At 52.7% G+C, this 20,133-nt stretch overlaps 1 protein-coding gene across 6 annotated transcripts in view; it reads right to left on the bottom strand.

Annotated features, from left to right (window-relative positions):
• ABCC3 (ATP binding cassette subfamily C member 3) overlaps positions 1-20,133 on the bottom strand; it is a 44,446-nt gene that overhangs the window by 1,613 nt on the left and 22,700 nt on the right. For 2 of the 6 annotated variants that reach the window (XM_064150467.1, XM_064150469.1), the window contains 20 exons: positions 19,623-19,784; positions 17,622-17,714; positions 16,170-16,373; positions 14,916-15,062; positions 14,420-14,507; positions 13,429-13,495; positions 11,519-11,645; positions 11,012-11,188; positions 10,062-10,229; positions 9,163-9,346; positions 8,168-8,270; positions 7,370-7,523; positions 5,890-6,097; positions 5,060-5,370; positions 4,131-4,330; positions 3,914-4,040; positions 3,067-3,168; positions 1,948-2,094; positions 543-701; positions 21-187 (listed from right to left, as the gene is read on the bottom strand). In XM_064150467.1, coding sequence (XP_064006537.1) covers positions 21-187; positions 543-701; positions 1,948-2,094; positions 3,067-3,168; positions 3,914-4,040; positions 4,131-4,330; positions 5,060-5,370; positions 5,890-6,097; positions 7,370-7,523; positions 8,168-8,270; positions 9,163-9,346; positions 10,062-10,229; positions 11,012-11,188; positions 11,519-11,645; positions 13,429-13,495; positions 14,420-14,507; positions 14,916-15,062; positions 16,170-16,373; positions 17,622-17,714; positions 19,623-19,784 — 3,095 coding nt within the window. Of the gene's footprint in view, positions 1-20; positions 188-542; positions 702-1,947; positions 2,095-3,066; positions 3,169-3,913; positions 4,041-4,130; positions 4,331-5,059; positions 5,371-5,889; positions 6,098-7,369; positions 7,524-8,167; positions 8,271-9,162; positions 9,347-10,061; positions 10,230-11,011; positions 11,189-11,518; positions 11,646-13,428; positions 13,496-14,419; positions 14,508-14,915; positions 15,649-16,169; positions 16,374-17,621; positions 17,715-19,622; positions 19,785-20,133 lie in introns of those variants that run through there. The other 4 variants (XR_010303912.1, XM_064150468.1, XM_064150471.1 and 1 more) reach the window with 4 other exon arrangements.

The raw sequence follows: 20,133 nt of genomic DNA, 5'->3' as shown, positions 1-20,133 counted from the left end.
ATGGTCCAAGCATTCCTTACCTGAGGTTTTCTCCACCTTCTGAGCATTCATAGTCCAACATGGATGGCTGACTGCTGACAAACCTCTTCAGATGAGACAGTTCAAGAGCTTTCCATATTTCCTCATCTGAATACTTATTAAATGGGTCCAGGTTCATTCTCAACGTCCCAGAAAAGAGAACAGGATCCTGGATATAAACCCAAAGTTCATTAGAGAAGAGTTTCAGCTGTTGCGAGTACCTGCTTCTGAGGCTCCATTGCATTGCATCTTGGCCACCTCCCAGGCCCATCCACGCTGAAATCACATCATGTTGCACCCACTTAAAACTCAAATCCCACCTGTAAAGATGGTTTGTTCTAAATCCTGTTTTACCAACCAGCATCTGCTCATAAAATGGCAGGGCAGGACTACTTAACCCACGGTTTGGGTTTCTGGAGCAGATCTCTGGGCGTCACAAGGCGTTTTCCACGGGGCATAAGCCATTAGTGATGGCTTGCTAAGCTGCTGGAGTATTTCCTCACTGTGATGCACAGAAACAGTACCTGAGGAATAATTGTTAGCCTGGAACGAAGGTCGTGGAGACCAATCTCTGAAATGTTCACACCATCAATTCTGATCTCCCCTTTCACAGCTTCCAGGATCCTAAAGAGACAGAGTGTCATGGAGGACTTTCCTGCTCCAGTCCTGCCAACGATGCCAATCTGCAGCAGAGCACAGGTTAAACAATAAAGCATCCAGTTAATGCCAGCCCAAACCCAAACAGAGCCCCAGCGAACCCTCAAGAGCCCTCTGAGTGGTTTGCCACAAGGTGTGACACTAACAGCTCAGAGTCCAGCTGCAGACCAGTGAGGAGCAGAGGCCCTCAGGAGTCAGCACTGGGACTGGTCCTGTTTGACACCTTTGGCAGGGACATTTACAGAGCCTGTGATGACAGGACAAGGGACAAAGGTCTGAAACTAGAGCAGGGGAGATTTTAGGCTGGACTGTAGGAAGATCCTTGCTATGAGGGTGGTGAGACACTAGAACAGGTTGCCCAGACAAGCTGTGGACACCTCATCCCTGGAAACGTTTAAGCCCAGGCTCAATGTGGCTTTGAGCACCCTGGGCTAGTGGGACATGGGCTGGAATTGGATGGCCTTTAAGGTCCCTTCCAGCCATTGTGTGATTCTGAACCAAAATGCACCCATCCTTCCCTGGGGAGCTGTGTCCTGCTGGATCTCCTGTGGTGCTATTCCTCTCATTTGGGTGACACTCCATGTGAAGGTCTGGACCTAGAGCCAGCCTAGGGGACTCCAAGGGGTTAGCTGAGGTACCCACATTAGGAGTCCAACATCTCAAGGACAAGAAAAGGCTTTGCAGAGGGCAATCAGAGGGCACAGGAGCACAAGTCTCCGTTCCAGGAGGTGGTGCCACCCCCTGTAGTCTAAGGACAACTCTCCTTGGACAGCAGCCTGCTACAGGGGCAACTTTCCCATGTCAATTGCTCCATGACCAGCAAACCCCAGAACTTCCAAGTGAAGTAGCCCATGTCCAAGATCAAAGACAACTTCTAGATTAGGGAAGCAAAGAACATCTCCTTCCATGTGAGCAGTGCCACACAAAAAGCCAGAGAGCAGAGGGAAAAAGCCAGAATTCCTTCTCCCATCTGGACTGCTTCAGAAAAGCACTTCCACTGAATTTGTGCCACTGGTGCCTCCTGCATGGAGTGCAGCAGCGAGCCTGCTGCCAATCTAACTCTGAACATCCAGAACATCCCATGTCCTATTGCTCCCAGTCTGGAGGATGCTGGCACACTGACAGCATGGTTGCCACTGCTGGCTCCTGCAATGCCAGCCTGAGCAGGCATCCAGCAGCAAGGCAAGTGTGCCGGCAGACCCTGTCCTGCACTGCCTGCTGTCACTGGAGGCCCAAAGCAAAGTTCTAGCAAAGAACTCGATGGTAACTCACCTTTTCTCCACCATGCACTTGGAGGTTTATCCCCTTCAGCACCAGGTCCAGGCCCTTCCTGTACCTCACTGAGTAATTCACAAACTCCAGCTGTCCCTTGGATGGCCAATCCTTGGGGGGGCTCTTGCCCTCAATGACCCAGGGGGCCTGAGGAAAACAGAATCAGAAAAGCCTCATGTAGTTTAGGAAAAAATTGCTGCAGCAGACAACAGCATTAGCATTGGTGAGATGAAATAGAAATAGATCTGAGACATCAGATCTCCACCATCAAACAACTGTGTCACAGCAGGGGGAAACCTGCGGGCCCTGAAGTGCCCACTCACTTTGACCTTGGTTGTGATGTTCACAGGGAACAGATCTGAGCCTGCAGGGCCAACTCCTCAGAGGACAGGAATTGCCATGTTTCCTGTTAACCTTAAGACAATCCTGCCTGTCTCGAGTCAACTCAGGGTCTGGCTTCTAACACATCTCATGCCCCTTGCCCAGCTCCCAGACTCAATACTTTCAGAACCATGCCCTGCAGCTCTCCTCGGATCCTGTTTTCTAGCTATAGTCTCCCACCACATACACCCAGTGTGCCCACAGAGCAGGAAACTTCCCAGCACAGCTCCATCTGCCCCTTTTTGAAGTCCTTGGCAGCCAAGGTGGATGATTGGAGGCTTTTCCTGGATTCAGCAGTGCAGTGTTGCTGGAGATGTTCCTCTCTCCTGGGAGATGAGGACTGGTTAAGATGATTAAGCAGAAACCCTCCTGCAGATGTGCAGAGCCTGCTGGGCAAGGGCAGCTGTGCTCAGCAGCAGGGTCACAGCTCCAGACACGCAGGTAGGATCAACCATCGAACCCTTCAAAAGCCCACGGGAGCACCACTCTGATGGTAAAACTCATTTCTTTTGTGCTACAGCCACTGACAGTAGCAGAAAATGAGATGCCAAGCACGGACTGCACAGCAGCAGCACTAATATGGAACTGTGGTGGCATAAATTTACAGTGCAGAGTGTGGCATTTGTTCAGGTGAACACACAGGGCAGAAGCTGCCTCTGGAGAGCTGAGACCACATGAACTTGTGCGTTGGAGCCCTGCACACCAGTGGGTGAGGGTGGCTGCAGCTCAGGAGCTGACCTCTGTTTCAGTTTCTGAATACTCTTTTATCCTCTCGACAGCCACAATGTTATTCTCCAGGTCAGAAGCCATTCGGACCATCCAGTTCAGAGACATGACCACCTTGGAGAAGACAAGGAATAAAACATCAGAGAGGGAGGACAGATTTCACAGTAGTGAACACATCACCAATTCACACTGACATTCAGAAAGGACTCACTACTGCTGGTGCCAGGGCAGTGCAGTTACTGGAAGGCGATGCAGTTACTGGGACAAGAAGCCTGCAGAGGATCAGATGCTTGCACGAAGCAGCACAGGGGCAGTGGTGCCTGCCATGCTGATTTAACAAGTGGGCCTCTCAGGGAAGGCGATTTGGAGTCATTGCCCCAGTCACAGCTCTGCTGGAGAGCTGCCATCAGCAATCCAGCACACCCCTGGGGTCTCAAAAGCTCTTGGCAAGGGGGAGGCTTTCACAACTGCTCATCTGCCCACAGCATGGCTAAGCACACTGTATTGTGTCTGTTCATGAACCCAGCTGCTCTGCCTGTGATCACCTGGATCACTGATCCACTGCTGTCAGGCATGATGCAGGACATGGCCAAAGGACCTGTTCTGGGTGGGTGCACTTGGTGCTTCCTGAGCTTCCTGCATGCTGCTGAGGATACTAGTGTGCAGCACAGCCTTGATGCTCCCAAAGTACGCTGACGTCCTGCTTCACATGGGCTTGATGGTGGTCTGTCAGCGTTCAGGGCAAGTCTGCACTGTTTCCAGATGTCCCACCGCTCATTTTTCTGCTTTCCTTGTTAACTGCAGCTTTATCAAGCACCTCAGCACTGCTGGCTTCTGCAGCACCCCCAGCCCCACACACCTGCAGCGCGTAGGACACCGACAGCCCCACCAGGCCAGCGTTCAGCGTGCTCCTCCCAACCACGGCAAAGAGGGCAGCGAAGAGGACAACGCAGTTCCCCACGAACTCCACTCGGATCCCCAGCCACCTGGTGGGGAGGGCAGAGGTCAGCAGGGGGACCTTGGGGCAGGGATGCAAACACAGCGAGGGGGGAGGGCAAGGCCGTGTCCCGCGGTACCTGTTTGCCACTAAGCCAGGGTAGTAACTCCTCTGGTTCTCGTCCACCTTCAGGTCACTGATGTCTATGAAGGACTTCACCCTTCCGTAGGCTCTGATGACCGTGGCCCCCGACACCGTCTCTGAGAAGTGCGAGTAGATGGGAGATCTGCTGACGGACTCCAGACGCTTCAGCTGGCGGGAGGTGGCCACATAGAACCGCTGCCGCGGGTGGGAGAAAGCGAAAGGCACAGGGAGCTTTGTTAGCCGAGCCTGAGCCCCTACGTCGAGATAAGGTTCATAGCAGATTGCTGCTGCTGAGCTTCAACCTTCCAAAACCTCTGTGCGTCATGGAAGAGCTCTGGGGCTCTGCAGGCTCTAAGCTGCATTTCTCTGTCCCTTTTGAAGCAACCCAACAAAATGAATCCATCTGCAGCAGCTTCACTTTTCAGGGCAACGGAAGGAGAATCTGCACCTCCACGATCAGCTCTGCAGCATGGCAAACAACCTGCGGCTTTGCTCAGAAGTCAGTAATATCAATGCTGTCTTTTGGAACATCTGAACTCCTCCTCCTCAGGGCCAGCAAAGCTCAGCAGCACCTCACACACACGCCCAGCGGGCACAGGGGGTGTCACACACAGGGCACACAGGGCACAGGGTGTGCCACTCACACACAGGGCACACGGGGCATAGGGGGTGCGATGCAGCTCTGCTAGCAGTAGCTCTTCGTTACCGCCTAGCAGTGAGCCAGCACTGTGTCTGCTCAGCCTGTGCCCACGGCTCGCAGTGCCTTGCCGAGGACTAAGGAGCAGTTTGCTTGCACAGACATGAATTTACTGCAGATAGTTCGGGTTGCAATTCAGATACTTCAATTCTCCCCCATTTTCCTCAGCAGAAAGACAAAGATGAGGGCAGGGTCCTGGCAGGGCAGGCAGCTGCTGCCCCAGTTACCTGAACGAAGAAGTAGAGGAGGGCCAAGGGAACAACCACCACGGCGAAGAGCAGGGTGCTTGCCAAAATGACAACCAGGGTGGACAAGGAGTTAAAGAAGGTCCCCAGGGCCATCAGGACAGTCTGTGGGATGACCTCATCGATGACGTAGATGTCCTTGGAGAAGCGGTTGATGATGCGGCCTGTGGGGGTGGTGTCGTAGAAGGACTGGGGGGTCTGAAATTTGTTGTCCAGCAGCGCCACGTGCAGCGTCCGGGCTGCGTTGATGCCCCCCATGGCCAGGATGAAGGAGGAGATGAGGACTATGAGGCCTGGCAGTGAGGAGGAGACAAGTCACCCTGTGAAGAGACGCTCCCAGCCGGCGGCTCTGGCTCTCGGTGGCTTCTGCTGTGCCAGCAGCTTTCCTCCCTCGGCCAGCTTCTGCTCTGACCATGCACCTCAGCACCTCAGCCTAGGGCACTGGGGCATGTCCTGTAGGACTTGCTCTGCTGTCTGCATTCACAACACCTTCCTCCAGCTCTCTTCAAGCTCCCTGTGAAGTCCTAATGCTACAGCTTCACCCCAGCCCTCCTGTCTCTTCTGCACCTACCTTTTCATGCTCTCTCTCCAGCTCCCTTCTCCCAAGTCTCCATAGCTCCTGTCCAACCCCCCAGGAGCTTCACAACAAAATCACAAATGTTGGGCAGAGCTCAGTCTTTGCAGCTCCAGGTTGAGTCACCTCCCTCCACTGGGATAGGATGCAGGGAGCAATTCTGGGCCGTCAGCCACTGGTGCCACGTTCTTCCCACCCGAGTCCTCTCCTAAACACTGCGGCGCCCTGCTGGCCTCACCTTGCAGGAGGCCCAAGGCAGCGTAGACGCCAATGCGCATGGCTGTGTTGTGCTGGGTCCCGTTTACCACCGGCTCGTTGGTCCAGTCGCTGAGCCACACGTTGGCCCCAATGGCAGCAGCGTTTTGGCAGCAGTAGAGGAAGCAAATCAGCAGAGAAAGGACGGGGCTGACAGCCTTCATGTACTGCCAGAACACAGAGAGCTTCACCTGCGAACCACACACCACAGCTGCTCGGTACAGAACGCTCAGGGGCTTACACCGAGAGGAGCTGCTGAGCTCTAAACCGCCCAAACTAATGTACCACGGGGAAAGTTCAGCTGCCTGAGCTCCACCTCGAGGTGAGGACTTGCGAAGCAAGTCAGAAGCTTCTCTGAAATGGTCTTCTCCTCTATTTTAAGGAGCTGTATTTTGTTAGTTTGAGGGGGGTTAGGGTTTAGGACTGTGCTAGAGAAAGGCAATGTTCAAAAAGTAAGCAAAGAGGCTGATCAAACAGCAGCAAGGGGAACAGGGACTTGAGCCAAGGGCTTGGGGCAGAAGCAGCAGCTTGGCAGGCAGAGTGAGCTCAGGGCTGCTTTAAACGGCCTACTCGGGAAAAGTGCTGAGTGTGTCTCCCTGCAGGTGTCTTTACAGCAGCTGAAATGAGGTACCAAATACTGGTGCCTCCCGACAGGCCCATAAACAGGGGATGCTTGTGGCAAAGAAAGGAAAGATGTCTCTAAGGTAGTGCCAAAAGGCAGAGAAGCAAAAGAAACAGAGACTAAGGGCAAAACCCACTGTCTGAAGAAGGAATAATGAAAGGACCACGTGCAGTTGACTGGGGACCTGAAAGTTAAAACAGCCCCCAGAAAGAGCTGCCAGCAGGGACAGGGTGCACAGGACACCCTGAGCCTTCTGAAGCACAGGGAAGGGCTTTCTTTCACAAATCCTCCATGCTCCTATTCCAGCCACTGCTGCTTTCTGTCCCATTGCTCTTGTTTCCCCCTCTTCTCATTCTCTCTTCCCATCTCACCCCCCTGGCCTTGCTCAGGAGAAGAACAGCCCCTTCTGTACCAGCAAGAAAATGCTCTGGAGGGTGGGGTGGCAGAACAGATCTGCTGGCAGGCAGCTGGCTCCTGCCCACTGCTGCAGGTCAGCAAAGCGCTGCTGCTGCAGCTGGCATCACCAGCAGCCAGGTTGGGAACGCCGGAGCGCTGACAGCTCTGCAGTCAAAGGCAGGGCTGTGCAGCACTGTGCTGCGTGGGCTCAGGGGGCTCTGGCAGCAGCTGGAAGGGAATTTTTATATTAATGCTTTCCCTAAACACTTAGGCCTTGCCAGGTACAGAATCCTCTGCCAAAACCCCAAATCTGAGTGACAGTGGCCACCAAAGTACTACCTGCAGCCTGCAGCCAGGACTTACAGACCATGTGTAACAGAACTGCACCAAATGTGAAAAGAAAAACTCATTTTCCCAGGAGAGACAGGAGGGAGCCCAAGCATACTCTGCCAGTTTCAGTGGTCTCAGCCTGCACAAGCTTCTCGCTGGGGCTCTTCCTTGGCAGAGGGGGCTCTGCTGGCCTCTTCTCACAGACTCTTCGTTTGGTTGACATTTTGTTGGGACATTCTCCCCCCTCAGCAGAAACGACACTGAGTTGCCTAGTCAAAAAAGAGGCATTAGGAGAGAAAGGGCATCTTGTGGCTGTGCCAGGGCAGGGCAGGGATGCAGCAGCTTGCACCTCTTCCCAGCTCCTCTACTGTGCTCCCACATCAGACTTCCTCAGAGCTAGGGGTGCTGCTGCCACCCCTCTGAGCATTTGGTGACACCAGAAGTACAGAACCTGGCAGAGGCTGTGGCAGGGCCTGGGCTCCTTGGTGAAGGCCTTCACAGACTTCATCACAAGACAGACACTTCAAAGCCATCCCCCTAAGCTTCTCTGCTTGCACCCCAGTGCCAGGACAACATCTGTGGGTATGGGCATGAAAGGTTTCCTGATGCCCAATGGAAAGGCACAATGCAAAGTGCTTATTTTTCACCAGCTGCCAGCAGCTGAGGGTGGTGTGGGTACAATGCGTACAGTGGTGTCACCTGGGAACCAGAGCTGCTCCAAGACATGGCTTAAGAGGAGCGCTGCAGGAATAGGTATTTGCTGCTCTTTGCACATTCTTTCACTCTTGCCTTCAAAGGGACACTAAACCAACTCATTTGCAAGAGGAAGCTAAAGCTCAGAAAGAGAAGCATGTGAGTGACACCTGCAGATGTGTTCTGACACAGACTAGGAGCACATCAGCCCTGTGCTTACCTAAGGAACTGCTTGCGGGCCTCACTCGACACTGGCTCATTGTCTGCAAGGTCGGTGTGGATGCTGACAGTGTCCTCAGCTAGCAGGACTTCATCCTCCAGCACTGCAAGACAAGATCACACCTCAAGTTTGCTGCTGAGCGAAGCAGAAGGCACAGAAAAGGGGGTTACACAAAGCAAGAGGCATGAAAGACAGCACTGCAGCAGGAAATCACAGAGTGTAAAGTCCCCCAGAGCTCTGCTTGCATCCCTTCTCCTGGCCAAACAGCAAGGACCTTGTGAGTCAGGCTGGCTGCCAAATACACTGGCATTGCATCCCTTCAGTGCATCAGCAACGCCAAGCAATTGTGTTACAGCTGGTTCTAGCTGAATTCACTTCTAGGGCATGCTCTAGGCATGATCATGGGATGGGAGAGTCATGTCAGAGCTCCTGGAAGCCTCTGCTGAAGACACCCGGCGTGTCCCTCTGCCTGGCTGGAGGGTAGCAGTGCTGCCAGCAGAGCGTGGGAAGGCTGTCACACAGAGGAAGCAGCTACCAAGAGGCGTTCATCTTCTATCATCCTACCAGAACCAAACCAAGTGAAAAGCAGCCCAGCAGCCAGCTGAACAGCAACGTGCCTTGAACTTGGCTGCATGAAAAACCCAACAAGCAGAGAATCATCTGGGTAGCTGCTCTGACAGCAAGCCCAGGGTGTTCTTGGCTGCTCTGCTTTCCTGCTGACGTTGGCCTTGCTAGTTGTGAAATAAATTCCCAGCTCTAAGGTAATTTCTAACACAGAATTGCCTTTTTTTAGGACAAGTCACACGAAATTTTGACAGGGATTTGTGGAGCCAGTCAAGGAATGACACAGCTCTGGCCTCAGGCAATAACTTTCCTGTAGTGCAGAAGGGCCAGCACTGGGCTGTTGGGAGGAAGCAGGGACACTGCACACAGAGCAAACAGCTGTGCTCTGGGGGACAGAGAAGGGCAGGCCTGAAGGAGCAGCAGCACTGTACCTGTTGGCTCATCCTCCTCGATGTCCTCCTCCAGCGCATAGTTGCGCAGGAACTCCGCAAAGGCCTTGTTTTGTTTCAAGAGGTCTTGGTAGGATCCCATTTCAGAGATTTTGCCATCTACCAGGACAATGATGTGGTCAACCTGAGGCAGGAAGCCGATGCCATGGGTCACCAGAACTCGGGTCTGGACAGGATGAAAAAGAGCAAAAGCCCACAGCTGTCAGCTGGCACTGTGAGGAGCAGCACTGCCCAGCGGCCCCCACACCACCGTGTCGCTGGGCACGACCACGTCCAAGTGAAGTGCTCTGTCCTTGTCAGTCACAGCAGCTTGGAAACATGGACATTGACTGTGTGCTTCCTGCTGCAGGCTGAAATAGCCACAGAGGGAAGTCAACCAACTGAATTATCATTCCCCTTTTCCCTTCTGCTGATGTTCCTTGAAGGCTTTCCCTTTTGAACTCTGAAATAACCTTAGAAGATCAAAGCAAGAACGGAAGGGGAAGCAGCAAGGCCACAACTTGGACACACACTGCCAACGCCCTCTGCAAAGGCAGCTGTGACAGACTCTCACCGCCCTGTCTCTCGGTGACAAGCAGGACCAAGCTGACAACCGCCACAAGTTTCTGCAAACATTTGTTCTTGGAGATCTCACAGCAGGGATTTTAAAGCACAGAGCAGGTTTCTGCCTCCACATGTCCTGACTAGATCCCATCACTCCTGGGTGTGCCCAGGCAGCAGCTCTCTGTAGAGCCTGAGCAGTGGGAAAAAGGTGCCCAGGCTGCCAGCTAAGTGCAGCACCCAGCGATGATTCAGCACTCCAGCCTCGCTGGCAAAGAGCCCTGCGGCTCCCCAGCAGCGGGGCTGGCTGTGTGCAGCTGTAGATCTAAATGCCAGCTTACTTTGCCTTTAAGGACCCCATCCGGCCCAATGACTTTGTCAAAGATGTGCTTGGCCACGTGCGAGTCGACGGCGGAGAGAGGATCGTCCAGCAGGTAGATGTCGGCGCCGCTGTACACCGCCCGCGCCAGGCTCACCCGCTGCCGCTGCCCCCCGGACAGGTTGATGCCCTGGTGGGAAAGAGAAGAGCAGCCCTGCCTGCTGGTGGCTCTCGCCCAGCACAACACACCGGTGCTAAATTGAAACATGAGGAGATGCAGAGGAGAAACTCCCTCAGAGCCAGAGAGAGGAAGAGAACAGCTCTAAATCTGCTTGTTCGCTGCCAAGCTTCCCTCACCCAGCGAGCTGCAGATACAGTAAAGCCTCTTGCTGGATAAGCTTCTACAGGGAGCTGCTAAAACACAAAACTACAAAGGAGGATCACCAGCCAGGCTCTAAAATGCAAACACTGAAAGCAGGGCTGCAGCACCTGGAACATCTTCCCCCTCTCTCATCTCACATACAAATCCACCCCACCTCCTGCTGCCCATCCTCTCAGACGTAGTGGCCTGGGAAAACAAATCTTTGCTGGCAATCACAGATGTGAAGTTTGCTCATTAAAATGAGCTGTTAAGGGATGATCACAGCACTTTTTTGCTCGACACACCATATGTTCCCTCCTTCTTATCCCTACAGGAAAAGGGGGGACTCTATTCTGGACAGATGCTCTACAGGTGGGCACAAACTGGAGCCCTGACCTTCCAGGCTGGGTGTGCAGTTGTGCCTCACAGCACAGACACATGCTGGGAGTTAGGAACAAGCTGAAGTCCATCTGCCCTCCACAGCAGTGCCCTGTGTGTCTCAGTGTGGATCATAGCAGGGATGCCACTGTAGAGATCAAACCACAGTGAGTGCTGACTTCACAGCAGCCTCTCCTCAGCCAGGCAAACAGCAGTGACAGAATCAGTGTTACCTTCTCCCCGATCTCAGTCTGGTCCCCTCCTGGCAGCACCTCCAGGTCAGTTTTCAGAGCACAGGCCTCCAGGACATTCTGGTACTTCTGCTCGTTAGGAGCTTGGCCAAACAAGATGTTATCTTTCAGCGTGGCATTCTGGATCCAGGCTTGTTGAGGCACATAACCAACAGAACCCTTGAGGGAGGAGGAAGAAAGGAAATCTGTGACTTACAATCAGCTGCAGTTTGTGTTTAGAACTGATGGCAACCTGCAGCACAACAGAGCTCCTGCTGGATGCACATTCACACCATGCATGTGTGCTAACTGCTGATGTGCAGCTGCAGATCAGGAAAGTCATTTACATTAACCACAGCTGAAGAGGTGTGGGTAGGACCCAGAGCAGGCAGCAAGCTGGTACAGCAGTAAGCAGAAGTCCCTCTCCTGAGGTACACCACCAGCCATGGCAGGCAGCAGCAGCAGCACCTCTCCAAACCATGGCTAAAGTGCCTCATAAACAGAACAAACCTTCACAGCTACTTCTCCTTCCAGCTTTTCCATTTCACCCAGGAGAGCAGACACCAGAGAAGACTTCCCACAGCCAACATGGCCAACAATGGCAACCAAAGCACCACTGGGCACCAGCAGATTTATACTGTGGAGGAAACAGGATGGAAATTAGTAAGTAGAATCACAGAATCAGTCAGGGTTGGAAGGGACCACAAGGACCATCCAGTTCCAACTCCCCTGCAATGGGCAGGGACATCCTACCCTAGAGCAGGCTGCCCACAGCCTCATCCAGCCTGCCCTTAAACACCTCCAGCCATGGGGCCTCAACCACCTCCTTGGGCAACCCATTCCAGGCTCTCACCACTCTCAGGCTCAACAACTTCCTCCTCACATCCAGTTAAACATTAATTAGACATTTATTTCCTAAAGACATCATGAGTCATTAACCCAGTGCTGAAGAGCACAGTGAAAAGCAGCCTGGCCTCAGCCTGGTAGGGTACAGCAAGCATGGCTTGGTCACTGCTCTTCTCCTCCCTTTCTTGTGTGCAGCCCACCATAACCAGAACTGCAGAAGCAAATGGAAATGCAGCAGTAACCTATCCTCTGGGCTGTGAGGCAGCAGGATTGCTAACAAGCCTCCTAAGACCCTTTGCTCTGTCCTTAGCAAGTCAAACAGGGTAGACCTTTCAGAATTCTTCTGGGGTTTGATTTCAAAGGTGAGAGTAACTGCATGAAAGTAGTGAGAGAACACATTCCATCCCAAAATGTTCAGACTAGTCCAGTGCCACGTTTCCAGCAGTAGTAAATTGGGTTGACAATGATACAAGGGAAAGAAAACTTTTTCACTTAAAATCCTTTCCTCTTTTCCCTGCTGTGCTCTAAAAGCTGCTGCTTTAGGTCCTGGCCTTGAAGGTGATCTGCAATGGAAGTGGCTGATGGACACAGTCTTTGCTACTCCCTAGTGAAACCAAACCAAACTTCTGTCCGCAGAGATCCTGGCGCGGGTCTGGGGCTCTGACACAGATTCTGGCCAGGCAGGCAGTTGGTGTTTCGAGCGCTGCACGAGGCTCGTGTGCTGGATGAAAAGCCTCACTCAACGCAGCAAAACTCAAAAGCACTGCGATTGTTTTTCTCGTTAGTTTCTCTCTAGCTGAGTTTTGCCTTAGTGCTCCTTTAGGGAGTCACTGGGTACTTTTCAGGTCCAGGTGGCAACAAAGTGAGCCAGAGACGTTTGGCTGTTTTGGAAATGAAGCCCAGAACACTGAAGCCAACCTGGCTGCAAAGATGGGTACGTGAACCGAACTCTGAACTCCACGCCTCTTGCTGCTGTTAACTGGCTCGGGTAACACAGCACAGCAGCACCAGCCACTCAGGATGGGAATCCTAAGGACACTTTTCAGGTTCCTGTGGCTTTGATCTGAGGACAAAGCACACCACAAGGAACTTCATGCTTGTGGGCAGATTTTGCTTGGATTCGCTCAAATAGGCAAAGGACCAAAACATGCACACCCATAGCTGGAAACGGCCCTTCCACAGCCACGGCAGGGAGGCTGCCACGGGCTGCTGACAGAGCAGAGCACTGCTCACACAGCACCTCCAAACCCAGGCATCTCAGCTGTCCTCAGAAGCAATCAGATCACTTTGATTTGCCCAGCATTTAGGTCAAACAACAGAGGGCAGAGAGGCTCAGTACAGGAGCAGGTGCCTAGTTCCTGCTGGTTGCTGTGGAGTTTACACCCTGCAGCACTGCTCTGCGGAGCCTAAACACCATGAGGCACAGGGACTAGCTCCACGGACTTAAGGCAGAAGAGATGCACATATGAAGCGTAGAGGTGAGCCTGCAGATACCACTGGACACCTTTCACACACAGCTCCCAGGAGCCAGAAAGCAGGGGGGTGTTGTACTGCAATGGCAGGAAGATCCTTACTCTTTCAGAGATGGCTTAAGCTCCTTTCCCCAGCTGAACGTCCCATGCGTCACACTGATGGCGTTGCCTACGTGACAAACAAGGAGAGAGAGCAGGGGGTTATCACACAGAGCAGCACGGCTGGGGCTGGCACAGAGCAGTCTGGCTTTGTGGTGTTCCAGGCACCCTGCACGTCCCTTCACAGCCTCAGAAACGTGGGCCACAAGACAGCCACGTTCAGAGCGGCAATAACTGGTGACCGCTTAAGCTGGAGGCTGAAGAGGGGTCCTGCTGTGCCCTGCCCCAGGCAAGGCCAGGCCCAGCACCTGCTGCTCAGTACCCTCCAGCACCTGAGCATGACTTGCCCATGGAGCTCACTGCCAGGGCAGTAGATCACCGTGCTCTTGCCTTTGACTCATCAGGTGAAGTTTGCCTCTGTGCAGCTTTTTGCTTGACACAAGTTACATATCTGAGACTTCCTCTGCCTCTCTAGCCCCTGATGGGGTACAGCAGAGTAGTAATGACAGCCACACAGCACCCCTCTGCCCATGGCACATCAGGTTTCAAACCCCAGGGTCACCAAAGTGAACTACAAGAGGCGACACCTTTCTCTGAGACCACCTGATTTGATGTTCAGTTTGGATTGGGTGGGAAGCAGCACCCCAAACTGCTCATGGTGGTCCTGAACTCTTGTGCAGTGAGACAGGTCTGAGCAGGTCTTGCTGCCCCTAGTCAGTGGATGCACCTCATGATCAGTGCTGGTAGCATTCAATGTGCTGCTGATGCAATCTCAGGCCCAGTACCTCAGCTCAAAGCTCAAAAATACAGCCAGAAACTGGTGTGAGTGCCACAAAGCCTGCACAACAACCACACTTCTCAGAGGAGCAGTTTCTCTAAAAGGCAGGACACCAAGACTGTTGTGTTCACGGAGTTCTGGTACTTCAGCCAGTCCAAACCAAGCACGAGGTACTTGCTGTGGCAGCACAGGCCAGGGGAACACTGATGCCTTTACCTGGTGCAATTGCTTTTGTTTCCACAGAGTTTGGATCAAGTTCATCATGACTCAGGAACTGCTGAATTCTCTTCAGGGAAACACTTGTCTAAGAGAAGAGTACTGTTATTTATCACTTTAACGAGGGCTTAGTGCTCTTACACTGAGAAAGCAAGCATGAATGAAAGTAGCTTGACTTAAGCTCCCACCCTACAGGCTTCCTGAGCACTGCTGGCTCATTCCTTCCCTGGGGCCAGTCTCACCCTGAAACTCAGGTTTTTGACTGTGACATTCCTCAAACCCAGCTGAGCTCATCTGAGCAAAGCAAAATTCCCATAGACAAGCTACTCAGAATGCTGAGCCTGCCAGTGCGGGGCAGCAGCAGAGAACAGCTCTGAGCAAGAGCAGAGCCAGCTAAGAGCAGATCCAAGAGACCTCTGCATTCCAGAAACCAGGCACAGCCGGGGGGCTCTTCTTGCTCAACTTCAAATCAGCTTATGAACCAGATCCTCCTTACCTGCACAAGGTTGCTGATGACTTGTGGAAGCATAGTGAGGGGAAACCTTAAGATGTTGAACAAGGAGAGAGACACAAACGCCTTTTCTGCATCCAAGATGTTCTTCTCACCCACCAGGACGTAGACAGAAAACGTGGTCAGAGCCACCTGGAAGCCAGAGAGTCTCTGTGAGGCACCAGTGATACTCTGGTGTTTAAAAAGCTGTCAAGCCCCAGAGGCATCTTGGGAATAAAAGTGCCAAGAACAAAACCGTGCAAGTGCTGTGTCCCTGACCTTTTCAGCATGTTTTGAGAATGACAAATGACCTGAGCTGATACAGAAGGAAATAACCTTTGGCTCCATTCAGCTGAATTAGGAGACTGAGAGGGGAACTACACAAGTGGGTAAATAAAAATCAAGTAGCAGTTATCCGGCTGTGGTTTGGCTGCAGTTCCTGCTCCACCCCATGACATTTTCCCCCTGTGGGCTGCAGGCTAAGCAAATGACTTATGGCTGGCTAGGAAAGGGAGCAGAATCCCAGCTCTTTGCCGGCTCACTGCGTGAGGAGGACCATCCACCTCGCAGGGACCAGCCCATGCGGCAGACCACAAGTGAGCATGCAGGGAGCCACGGGAGGCAGGATCCAGAGACTATTAAGAGCACTTCTGCAGGGCTGGACCTTTGATCCGGAGCACAGTTAGGTAAGAATATGTTTGACAAAGCACTTATCTGGCTTGATCCACAGAAATCCTCTCTACAAAAGGAGTAGCAGCGTGATGCAGCAGGAAGGAGAGGAAAGAGAAGATCGAGGGAAAAGCATTTCAGAATTGCCAATGTATCGTTTGGGCTTTACTTCTTACATTAAATCAACCTTCTTTTAAGCTGCAAGATAATTCAGCAGCTCCCTCTCCCACTAAAACTGGCAGAGCACTGTGACAAAGACAGAACTGAGAGCTCAAGACAGGCATTGTCCTGTCTGACTCAACTCCCTATTTTTGCTATTCACAAATACCTCTGGGGTTTAAAATTCTAGCTTCAATTTGTCACGAGCAGAAGCTGGAAACTCCGAGACAGCTATTCCCACTGGCAGGCTTTATCAGGAACGACTTTAATGCTGATTAACAAAAAGGCTGTGGAGAACAGGACATTTGCTTCAAAGCAAGAGACGAGTTCTTGTATTTAAATTGTCTTTCTCTACACTTTCAGCAAGCAGAAAGCCTCACACCTCCCCCTCCGGGACGCCCTTGCTCAGAGAGGGCTGCAGGCGGCGCTCACCAGGAACGGGGCGCTGACCCAGGCGAAGTTGGACAAGGAGTTGAGGTACGCAGCTTTCTTCAGGACCCGCAGCTCGTTCCGCCGTATCTCCAGCACCTTCTCGGAGAAGCAGGGCTCCCAGGCATACAGCTTCAGCACCTTGATGCCACCCAGGATCTCGTTCATCAGCTTAATGCGGGAGTCCTTGTAGCGCATCTGCTGCACCTGGGTTGCGAGCGGACAGGGCAGCGTCACAGGGGTGGCCAGAGCGGAGCTGCCAGCCTGGCACCTTGGGCTGCTTCTGCAGAGGATTCAAGAGGGAACCAACGTAGGCCAGGCTGCTAGCAGTCCGCCCACGGTGAGGTCCGTACAGACCTCCAAAGAAATCAGAAAGAAGGGGGAGAGGCTGGAAAGCAGAATCCAAAAGCTTTGTGCTTCCCTTCCCGGCAGGAGCTGCTTTTTGAGATCACCCTACAGCAGACTGGGGCTCTTCACAGCAGTGCTGCCCTGGTATGCAGAGCTGCCTTTGTTAGGGTAGCTCTGGAAAGCTCTGCTCATTGTGAGATTATTTTTTTTCTGCAGATCTAAAAGCATTTAAAGTCTTCTCTCACTTACTTTAAACAAGTAAAAATGCAACAAATCCCTGCTGAGCTGCACAGAGGCCTGAGCAAGAGCCATGCCCATGACAGAGGCTGCGGAAGAGCTGTGCCCGCACACACCTACACCTCGGCAGTCAGCTCAGAGCACCCCACAACAGGCTAGGGAGTAATAAACTGTCTGCATGCAAGAGATGGAGAGGGAGCTCTGCGTGTCTCCCTAAGGCAGGTAATAGTACTGCTCTGTTGCTAAGACTGTGCTTAAATACCACAACTGACATTAATTTCCCAAATCTTGCCTTATTTACATCAAAATATATTTTTAAAAGATCTTCCAAAGTGCCACTGGGAGGGTGCCCAGCACCAGCCACTTGATAGATGTCCCCAGCACAGAGCCAGAGGGCACTGTTGTTACGTTGCTCCTTTCAGCCTCGCTTGACTTGGGATGACTGACTACAAAGGAAGGATCCTTTTACCTGGAGACTGATTTAAATTTAGCCCAGCTCAGCAGCAGTGAGCATAAACCCCAAGCTGCCAGGTTCAGTTCCCAGCTCTGGTAACAGCCATTCACAGCTCAAAGAACAGCATTCCTCTAGATGCTCCTGGAAGCAGCTGCAGGGCAAAGGGCTACAAAGACAAAGAAATTTCTTGCTAATCCCAGCAGCTGCTCCAGCAGCAGCAGTCACTGACTCAATGCCACACCTCTCCCTTCACCATGGAAAACTGCCTGAGAGGATACAGTTGTCAAACAGATCAACCTTACCAGTAAATCAGTGCAAATGGCAGCTCATTAATGGCCAAGACAACCTCTGATGCCTTCCTTTCTCACAGCACAGCCGCCAGTTCAGATAATGTCACCTCCTCTGCTGGGACTCACCTGAAATGCTCTGGTTTTCACTGCTATTGCAGAGTTAAATGGGATGAGTAAAACCATCACAGCAACTCCTGCCAGCACAGAAGGCCCTAAAGTCTTGAAACAAAAGAAGCAAGTTGTTGTACTCACATGCTGCTGTTCCCCACGGTAAGCAAGATCAGCAGCAGGTCACAGAACCAGAACCAAATGTCACACCCAGGCTGGACTCCTGCCAGCAGAGCACTGATGCCACTGAAAACTAGGAGAAGGCAGAAAAGTTTCCTTCTCTGGAGACTCTCAAGACCCTTCTGGATGCCTTCCTGTACAACCTGCACTCAAGTCCATGCTCCTGCTGAGGCACTCCTGAGAACTCTGGCAGGGGGGTTGGACTCGATGACCTATGGAGGTCCCTTCCAACTCCTAGCATCCTGTGATCCTGTGCAACAACATGCACCTGCAATTGTGGTGTGCTGCGGTATGGGCAACAGCAGAGTGCTCTGTGATTCTCCTGTGAGGTGGTTCCCAGGGGAGGGAAGAGCCAACCTGAGCTGACACAAAAGCAGAGTCGTTGCAGAGAGGGAACAAACAAGCCCCAGGAAGGAAAATTTCCATTGACTTCTCTCTGAAAGGGGCCTGCAGTGACTGAATCAGTTCAGGACCCTCAGTGCCTATAGGGGAGCACGCAAGCTGCTGGCTACCAGAGCTAGGCTCAGCAGCAGAGTGGGAACTCATGGAACTGCTGCACCTTAAAGGCTTTTGGGTCTAAGGCAAGGGTGGGAAAGCTGGTGCTGATGTTTCACGCAGTAGAAGAGATGATTTGCACAGAAATATTTTAAGGGTGACAGCTCAAACTGAGCTTGGAATAAACCAGAGCCCCCTTCACTGCAGCTAGGGAAAACTGAAGTCTGTTCCAGGTGAAATCTGTTTTGCACAAAACCTCTCCATGTAGCACAGTGCAGTTATTGCACATGGCTCACATTTTGTGTGCCCAGGGCTTTTTTTTGTGTGTGTTTTAAAAGCCTTTCCCTCAAGCTCTTCTCTGCATCAATGCTTGGGAACACTGTGATGAGTCCAAAGTTGGCCCTATCAAAGCACAGCAGAGACCAGGGAGACACTGAGGCTCTTTTAATAAAATCAACCAGGCTGGAAGCTCAGCCAGCCCAACCTAGCACCCAGCCCTGGCCAATCAACCAGACCACGGCACTGAGTGCCCCAGCCAGGCTTGGCTTCAACACCTCCTGCCACAGCCACTCCACCACCTCCCTGGGCAGCCCATTCCAGTGCCAATCACTCTCTCTGCCAACAACTTCCTCCTCACATCCAGCCTGAACCTGCCCTGGCACAGCTTGAGGCTGTGTCCCTTTCTTCTGGTGCTGGCTGCCTGGCAGCAGAGCCCAACCCCACCTGGCTACAGCCTCCCTGCAGGCAGCTGCAGGCAGCAATGAGCTCTGCCCTGAGCCTCCTCTGCTGCAGGCTGCACACCCCCAGCTCCCTCAGCCTCTCCTCACAGGGCTGTGCTCCAGGCCCCTCCCCAGCCTTGCTGCCCTTCTCCAAACACTTTCCAGCACCTCAACATCTCTCTGCAATGGAGGAGCCCACAACTGGACATAGCATTCAAGGTGTGTCCTGAGCAGTGCTGAGCACAGGGGCAGAAGAAACTCCCTTGTCGTGCTGGCCACACTGCTCCTGAGCCAGTCCAGGATGCCATTGGCTCTGCTGCCCACCTGGGCACACTGCTGCCTCATGTTCAGCTACTACCTACCAGTACCCCAAGGTCCCTCTCTGCCTGGCTTCTCTCAGCCTCTCTGTCCCCAGCCTGTAGTGCTGCTTGGGATTGCCTGCTCTCACCTCCTTGCTGAGCTAGACAGTGAGGGCTCCCTGTTTGTGCCCACCAGCACAGGCTGCTTTGCTCCAAGGCAGGGCAGGTTAGCTTCTGAAAAAGCAGCACTAGGTCAAATTAGCAAACCAGTGACAACCTCCACATTGTTCTAGACAAGTTCTGAAGCAGTGTGAGAAGGTTAGTACCTGCCAGAGGAAGTACAGAGCCAGGAATATCTGGAGCGGTGCAGACCACAGCATGTTGAGGAAGGGCACCAGGTCCATGAAACGCTGAGCGTCCACGGACATCAGGTTGACAATTTCCCCCACAGTGGACGAGCGCTTCGCTGAGTTTGTGATGACCAAGGACTGAGGAACGAGAAAGGGTTAGTGGATCACAGACCTGAGATGCACGGAGAAACACAGAGACTCTCAATTACCAGCAAACCAAGACACTCTCTGAGAATGTTCTCCTCCAGCAAGAGCATAACTCACATCCACTCCCAAGCCCTGAAGAACAAGACTTCAGGACACACCAAGGAGCAGCTCCATCTGCAGCGCTGGCTGGGGGAAACCCAGCAGCATCTAATGCTCCCATGGCACAGACAGTGCTCTCCTGGACTCCTTTCCTGAACGTTTAGAGTGAGCCATTACCTGCCTGTGACATGGCTGCTGCCCTCCCAGCACACCCACAGTAAGCTGCAGACTGCTAGAAAAT

This window comes from Pogoniulus pusillus, chromosome 11 (genome assembly GCF_015220805.1).
Source record: "Pogoniulus pusillus isolate bPogPus1 chromosome 11, bPogPus1.pri, whole genome shotgun sequence".
Lineage (NCBI taxonomy): Eukaryota > Metazoa > Chordata > Aves > Piciformes > Lybiidae > Pogoniulus > Pogoniulus pusillus.
This window is presented reverse-complemented; position numbering and strand designations above follow the sequence as displayed.